General features: G+C 34.0%; 1 protein-coding gene across 1 annotated transcript; it reads right to left on the bottom strand.

Moving 5' to 3' along the window:
- Window positions 1-671: 671 nt before the first annotated feature.
- Window positions 672-7,859, bottom strand: LOC104159955 (vitamin D 25-hydroxylase). Its single transcript, XM_009697988.1, has 5 exons — window positions 7,832-7,859; window positions 6,392-6,583; window positions 5,468-6,100; window positions 2,147-2,476; window positions 672-847 (listed from the first exon to the last, which is right to left on the bottom strand). Exons 1-5 carry the CDS (start codon window positions 7,857-7,859, stop codon window positions 672-674), a joined length of 1,359 nt encoding a protein of 452 aa, XP_009696290.1.
- Between the last annotated feature and the right edge of the window lie 611 nt (window positions 7,860-8,470).

Raw genomic sequence — 8,470 nt, 5'->3', positions numbered from 1 at the left:
GGAGTATGGCAATAATTGAACACTTTGGATATGTTACTAAGCGACAAGCAAGCCATAAAAGATCTTAAAAGTGAATTCACACAGTTATCTGATTCACTAGAAAATTACGACCAACTGCGGAGACAGGGCAAAGAGAAGAATGATTAAAATGCTTTAATAGACAATTTGTTCGTCAAAGCTGAAAAAGATAGTCTGAGTTACAGAAATCTAAATAGATACCTTTAAAACCCTTTTAGCTATGTAAGTTGAATGGAGAATTATAAAGAACAGCTTAGCTGGAATAATGTAAATGAGATTTCCATGGATGGATCTGAGTATAAACATTTACAGCCACATTCTTCATGCTTAAAAAAATATCCTCTTGAAGTAAAATGGCTTGCTAAGTAATTAAATATTTAAAAGCTGAATCAGAAGTTAGATTAAAAACAGACTTCTGGAATGAAAACATCAACTTTAAACATAGGATGTGTTTCACACTTTTGGCTGAGTGTTTTTTTGTGAAAACCAAGTAAAAGAAACTATTAACTTGTGCACAAATAGTCAGAATTTATCTGCAAGTCCTTTAATTTTTTGTTCTTCCGACATGAACACATTTAGAAATAGAAGGCGAAATGGATCCGCAGCTGCAACTTGGAGCATTGTGCTCCACCTGACAATCTAGACCCTCCTCTTCACCGTCTTTCTGCACAGATGAGGTATGGCTGTGGTTGCAATGTCATGCCTAATCTTGGTCTGAGATCTGGAATCATGCCATGAGGAAAACACAGGTGAAATCGTTGTAGTAATGAAGTGAAAAACAAAAACATTTCCATTCGAGCTAAATGTTCTCCAAGACAATGTCGTCTTCCTGGATTGAAAAGAAGGTTTTGAAAAGACTTAGAATGTGTTCAGTTACATTTTCACTCTTTTTATGAATAAGAATGGTCATTTCTGTGTTCTAAGAGGACCTGTATGAACTTGGTGGTAGTATTCTGTAAGAGAGGATAGGTGATAATGTACAGAAAGAAACAGATTTTAGAGAATTTGTTCTTCTCACTACACAAATGCCATTGTAACTAATTGTGTCAAATTTATTTAGATAAGCTATTAGCTACTTTATTTTGTCTTGAAGCACCAATCTATGCAGAAGATGTTTTAAAAATAATGATACTGTGAATTTCAGCCTTTGTCCCCTACTGTTTTCTTAATTACATCTACTGCCAGTCATTATTACCTGGCAATTATTATAACTTGGTAAACAGAAAGATACGAAACAGGTCTGGATGATGCCTTTAAATAGTAGTTCCCCTGCCATGTATGACTAGTTACAGGGAGTAAATGTGGTTGTGGAAGACACAGGTGAACGGACAACAACATCTGGAACTGGTAAGGTCAAACAGGCAAAAAGAAAGATAATAGAATACACAATAAAGGTGGATTTCATCAAATCTAACTTTGGCCATGTAGATGTTGTGCATCTATTCCAAGGGAATTGTCTTGACTTGTTGTCTTCTGATTTTTGGAGAAAGAATATCCCAGATAAGTAAACTAAGTCACCCTCTACACAAGGCTATGTCTTTCTGGGGAGTGCAGAGATAGCTCTGGCATTTAGCTTATACGGAACACCTAATTTTTCAGGTTGATAATCATACGTAAGGTCAATTATGCACTCCTATACACATCAAAAGACAAATCCATAATGACTTAGGACTGCCAGCATGTTTCCTCAGGGCAGAATGCAGTGCTACATGCTGACCCCCAAGCTAGTTCTGAATAAAATCTGCAATTTCTACCGCTGATCTAAGCACTGGAATTTGAAAGCTGGCTGTGTAAATCACCTGTATGTAACGACTTTAGCAGTAAATGACTATTAATTGTGAAACAAATAACACTTATGTACTGCAATGATAAAAAATGTATAGACTCCTCAGATAAGAAGATATTGTGCTCTTTTGTTTATATATAAAATAATAAGCTTGTCTCTATAAAAGATATTGTGCTAAAATGTGTTATGTCCAGAGTGCATAATATTGAATATCTTTAAGATAGGTGTTTCATCAGAACTGTGGATATTTCATAACATTTTGTCCATTCCTGATTTATTGCCATCACTTCTATTATACATCTCTAGATTTATGAAAACGACAGTGGAAGGAATCGCTCTTACCTAGTGAAAAAGGAATAAATGCATCTTTCTTGACAAACTGCCCGCTGCTGTCCAAAAATCTCTCAGGAGAAAACACTTCTGGATTGCTCCAGTATTTTTCATCAAAATGAACGGAGTAGAGGTTTGTAATGACTGTAGTGCCTTCAGGAATAGAGTAACCACGCACAACAGTATCTTTGGAAGTGGCGTGAAAAATACCTAGGGGAGCTATATTACAGAATCTTAGAACTTCATGTAGAACAGCCTCAGTGTATGGCATTTTGCATTTCTCGTCTAAGGCAGGCATTTTGTTTGGGCCGATGACTAGATCGATTTCTTTTTGAACTTGCCCTGTTATGAACAGGAATAAAAGCTGATGTTTATTGTGTAATATCCTTTATAATTTAAGCTATAAAATGTATACTTTTAAAAGGATACTGAAACATGAAATACCTTATTTAAAATATAGTAGCTTTAAATTTAGACTCTATATTCCTTATCCTGCTAGTAGGAATTATTGCTAGCATATATACGAGTAATCTTAATTTTGAAAGTAATCATTCTCAGTAAAATCATGTTTTAACATAATTTGCTTATGTATATTTTTATTTCTGGAGCTCTTGAAACTAAAGAAACAAGCAAAAGACTGCAAAGATAAAGAACATTAAGTACTTGAGTGAACACAGATAACACTGAAATGAGCCACTTGAACCTTCCCTTGTCTAATTCTGCTAAGATTCTTTAGAATTGCCACAGCGTAAATTCATTCACTCTTAAACTGAAAATACCTGATACAACACAGTGAGAGCTCTGATGGACAGGAGTCTGAATTTAACTGAAAAGGAACAAATTAAATCACTGGGTTTTTTTAAGCTATTTTTAAAATTAAGTTCACGGGTTATTTAAATAATCTCAAAGGCATTCAAACTGCCTCTTCTTTTTCCTGATACACTTTCTTTGATGAAACTGCCAAACAGTTCCTAACTAAAACAAAGCTGGACTTTTACAATTCATGTGGAACCAATAATGAAAATCTGGGCAATGGCAGAAAAATTCTAGCAGAATGACCGGGTTTTTCAACCTGAAGTGACAATGTTTTGCATGAAAATAGAGAGGTGAAAAGCAGCTTAGTGAAAGTACGTTCTGTGATGTAGTGGTGCATCGGTGTATATTGTAATACTTTGACAGAGAAAGTCTAAATAAATGAAAGATAACAGTACTTTTTTATTTTTACACAGATGAAATGATTTTTAATCCAAATTCAGAATCTCATTATATCGCAAGATCTGAGATCAGAAGATTATTTTAGGTGAGTGGATCTCTACAAAATTGGCCAATGCATAGGCAACACAAAACTACAAATTTTTCTTGATCTTTATTGAAAAACAGTATATCATGGTCAGATGTTAACGGAGAAGCAATAAGGATGTCCTTATTTAAAGATATGAATGTTGTTTGTGAGCCAGGAAAGAGGGATCAGAAACTTTGATTTAAGTGGACCTTTTTGCATTTGGGCTTTTTATATAATACAAAGCATAAATATATCCTATTGAGTAATTATGGCACTTAATATATTTTTAACTAAAATATTGGACAATGTATATATGCATCCTAAAACTTAAGTACCTATAAGATTCTATTTTTTTCATTTTATTAAATGTTTTTCTTTTTTGGTAGATTTTCTTATTATACTGTGTAAAGCATATAGATGAACCAGTGGAACTCAGAAGTATAAAAGCAACATTTAATTTTTTTAAACCCATTTGTTTTGAATCGTCTGAAATGTGCTGACTGGTTAAAAAGAGCAATCGCAGTTTTAAGCTTCCACAAAAAAATTATTAGCTGTACTTAGTGAGCTGAAGCTACATATTTCTCTTAAGTGTGTCCCTCAAAGTTTTTAAAATTAACAACTCAAATCCTGTTAGATCTTGCTTTTAATCCTAGGGTAGAAGAAAGTTTTCCTATTTTTTAAACTTTAATCAGTTTCCTCATTTTCAATTAATTAATCAACTAACTAAAATAGTTGAGTAAATGAAAATAAGAAAATACTTAAGAGGTTATGGCTCTCAGGAGATACTTGAGTGAACTTTGGTTCCACTTGCTTAGCCAGATATTTTAACCAGCTCAGTGAATATGGGACTTTAAAATAATCATAATAGCAGCAACAAAAGAGCTTTGGCTGAATAATTTTCACTGTTTATAGCATGTCAGGCCTTGACATACATTATCATCATATTTTAGTTTTCATTTTTTTCCAGTAAAGTTGTATTTACCTTAAACATAAATACAAAATTCGATCTCTAATTTTAAAATAATAATTGGGTTTTGTCCACCCAATTTAAATTAAAAATTATTCTAGCTGTGAAAATCAGAAGGTAGAGAGTCATGCACCTACTACCATAAGAAGAAAATATAATCTCTCATACATAAAGATATCTGGTTCCTATGCAGAACTTCAGATCTCAAGAGCCTTATAGCTATGGGTAGTGTTGTTATCCCCATTCTGAAATGATAATGATGCTGGTGAAATTAATGTTAGAGCAATATTCTTTGGTTAAACTATCAGTAGTAGCTTTCCAAGTTATCTAGGCTGCTCTTTCCCCAAATACTGAAAGTCCCTACTTGAACTAAGCACCGCTGAAGTTTTGATAGGAAAAGCAAAGTGGAGACAGTGAAACAAGAAATGGGACTGTTCACTTCTAAAATCCAAACTTCTACACAAAAGGTCTGGGCTGACATTCAAACATCTATTGCTGTCTTACTTCAGAATGACTGTAATACATGTTTTTATTTTTAAATGCTATTTTTCTTCTTCCAGAAGTATAAATACACGTCTATAATATGTGAATCTATTGTGAATTGAGGCACTTAAGGATAAAAAGAAATTTTACCTAATCTGTTAACCACAACCTGATTTACATTTTTGCTGATGTTTTTATATTTTAAATTTAGTTTATTAATTTCATATTTAATTGGATTTGCTTGTTATTTATTGACTACATAGATCTGTACATCTGCCAACCAATATTATGCATCACAACACTAAACTTCAATATATTAGAAATACTTTACTGAAAATATTAAAGCTTCATAAAAATGTATTCACAAAATAATATGCTAAAATTTTATCAGCATACTTGACTTTTGATATCCTCTTCACCTGCATATAAAATAAGCTTTTCACCTCTGTCCATAGTATATTTGGTAAATGATACAACAGAATAATATATACAAACTGTCCTTTTTAGTTATAACTATGGATCACTGTGCACCACTTTGAAAAAGCATTTTAAATTTGCAATAGGAAAGTGTATCAGTTCCTCAAAATGTCAAAGTTCTTACCTTGAATGTTTGGATAAAGAGCCATAAATAACACTGCCCATCTTAAAACATTTGTTGTGGTTTCTGTCCCAGCTATGATAAGTTCTCCGACAGAGAAAATTAAGTTTTCTCTTGAATATGTAGATTCTGGATCATTTTGATTGCAATCCATCTCATTTAAATATGCATCTACAAAATGTCGAGGTGACTGAGGCTTCCTGTTTTCAGAGACACGTTCAATAAGCTCATGAAGAAAGTCATAGACTTCAGCTGCATTTTTAAACAGCTGTTGGTGTTTCCCAAATGGCAAGATACCAATCCAAGGAAAAGCATTATATAAAAATACAGACGCGCTAGCAGCTAATTCAATATTTTCACTAAAAATCTCAATCATGTGCTGAAATTCAGTATCTTCGTATGTAAAACGTTCTCCAAAAATAATCAAATTAGTAATGTTTGAAACAGCATTTGTTATCAAGTGCTTAAGATCAAATGGTCTGCCTTTGTATGTATCAATGGCATCAAGAAAAAACATAGATTCTTCTGAAATTTTGTGTTCAAAGGACCTTTGACCATATCCAAAAATTCGAAAGGTATTTACAGCTAATTTGCGATGTTCTGTCCATCCTCTGCCATATTTACTGTTCAGTAAGCCTGAAAAAATATTTTGACACAGTATTTTATGCAACGCTTTATTTTTCCCCCATAAGATAATAAAATTATTTAACAAGACAAAAAACAAGACAAAAAATTACACACATCTTGCTATGAAACATATTCCAAGAGTGACAATCCTTTCCAAATAATATCTTTAAAGAAGCATCACGTATTTTATGAAAGAAGAAAAAGAAGTACAGAAAATGGCTAAATCAAATGTTTCACGTGATCACAAACCCATCTATTGGACAAAAATTACATTTTTATATAAAAGACATTAGCACTTACCTCCCATGTTTGTCAGCTTCTTAAACAAGGGAAGAGATGGTCTATCTGCAAAAATTTCGCTTTGATGAACAAGGCATTCTTTTACTGCATCATAGCCATTCAGTACAATAGCAGATATACCTCCAAGGTCAAGACTGAAGATCTTTGGGGGAAAAAAATAATAAAAATTGTAAAATGCTATTACAACTACATCTCAAGAGCAAAAAATGAAAACAAGTAAAAACAAGTAATGAAAAAATGCAACAGCACTAAACAGCAATGCAAAATACAGACTTGAATAAACTTCAGTAGGGCTTACAGGTAACCAGAGGTGATACAACTCTGGCATTACACAGTAGAGTCCGTTGTGAGCTAATTTACTCTGTCAAAAGATAAAGTGAATTAGCCCATGCTACATTCTGTGCTTTGTTGTACACCTCAAGCGACCAGCTCTCCAAAGGACGGACTGCGAATGCTTTCATATAGTCATTAAAAAAAATGTGGATTTGGCAAGACAATGCATATTTTTCAGAAAAAGGGTACTGTCCCCTAACATTAGTCAATGTAAACAGATATTAGTATAAGTATATACTTACAAGTATATCATATAACATTATTAGATATAAGGTATAGGTTTTATACAAGAACTAAAGTACATATATTCTTGACTTTCCTAATTTGCTGAGACTATTTCCACAGGAGGGAGGAAGGTTTTACTACTGTATCTGCTCCTCCTCCCTGCCTAGGTAAAGGTAAATTCCAATAGCTTAATTTGGTTAAGGGCACTATGACTGAAGCTACAAGTTCACATCGCAAAGACTGCCAACATGTCACTTATGAATGGCGGACACCGAAGTGGTGTCAGTTGTGAAAACAACCAAGCTGCACCCAGTCCTTTCTACCTCTGAAACTGGACACCAGCTTACTTTGCACAGGCTCCCAAAGAACCATCAGATGATAGAAGTGAGAGCCATGATGACAGCCAACAAATGACAGCATTGCCCAGCTAGTCCCATCTCCTGTTTCCAGAAGTGGTTAGCACTAGATGCTTTGGAGGAAGATGCAATACATCCTGCAGAAGGCACATACAGGATAAACAAAATGAATCTTATCCTAAGTTTTAAAAATTAAAACTGAGGCTAAACTCAAGATTGAAATCCTATATCCCTTTCCATACTTAGCATTATAAATCTCTATTTTTACCTATACAAATCTCTAGTTTTCCTTCATCTCAGAGCTGTTGACCTCCACAATACGAAATGATGTTAGCCTAATTATACATTCTATGACCACTGGGTTGTCACCAAGAGGGTTGTCAAGCATTGGAACAGACTGCCCAGGGAACTGGTGGAGTCACCATCCCTGGAGGCATTTAAAAGACATGTAGATGTGGTGCTTAGGATCATGGTTTAGTGGTGGACTTGGCAGTGTTAGGTTAACGGTTGGACTTGATGATCTTACGGGTCGTTTCCAACCTTAATGATCCCATGATTCTATGACTATTTTGTTTTAGCAAACTTGATATTTTCACTGTTATAATGCCTCTTCTTTTCTATGTGACAAGGCGGCACTCCCAGTATATTTCTGCAAATCATTTGTGAGTTTTGTATACGTTGATGATAACTTGTTTCTTCGTATGTCATACATAATTAAAAAAAAATAAATAATTCCTTTCATTGTATTTTTCCAGAGCCCCACAAATCCTGGTATGCCATTCTCAAGTTCCCTCAAATTCTGCAGGATCCTTTCTGACAGCAGGTGACTAGAACTACATACGGCATTCCAGGCAAGTAGAAAGTTTAGTTTATTTGATGACACATTTTCCTCCCTATTTTTCATTCTATTTGTCCTAGTATTTTGCTCTAAACACATTTACTTTTTTCTATTGCCAAAATAAATGAAACAAAAGATAATCCTATCATTTTGTTTCTGCCGTTTAGCATGCTTTTAATTCATGCACTTTGCTCCACTTATTTGTGACAAGACTGTGACTTGCTCTGTTTCTGCTGCAAGTTTCATAAATGATCTGGATAAAAGCTTTCAACAGACTTAAGTTCTAGCAAGTTTTATTTGCTTGTTAGGGGTGTTAAACACTTCTAG

The sequence above is a fragment of the Cariama cristata genome, unplaced genomic scaffold (assembly GCF_000690535.1).
Source record: "Cariama cristata isolate BGI_N322 unplaced genomic scaffold, ASM69053v1 scaffold34313, whole genome shotgun sequence".
In the NCBI taxonomy this organism is placed as follows: Eukaryota; Metazoa; Chordata; class Aves; order Cariamiformes; family Cariamidae; genus Cariama; species Cariama cristata.
This window is presented reverse-complemented; position numbering and strand designations above follow the sequence as displayed.

Coding starts and splice junctions, on each gene's coding strand:
- LOC104159955 (XM_009697988.1), bottom strand. CDS start 7,859: ATGGGATCATTAAGGTTGGAAACGACCC. Junction 2,477..5,467: donor TCTTTATCCAAACATTCAAG/GTAAGAACTTTG, acceptor TGTTCATAACAG/GGCAAGTTCAAAAAGAAATC. Junction 848..2,146: donor ATTTATTCCTTTTTCACTAG/GTAAGAGCGATT, acceptor TTTTCAATCCAG/GAAGACGACATTGTCTTGGA.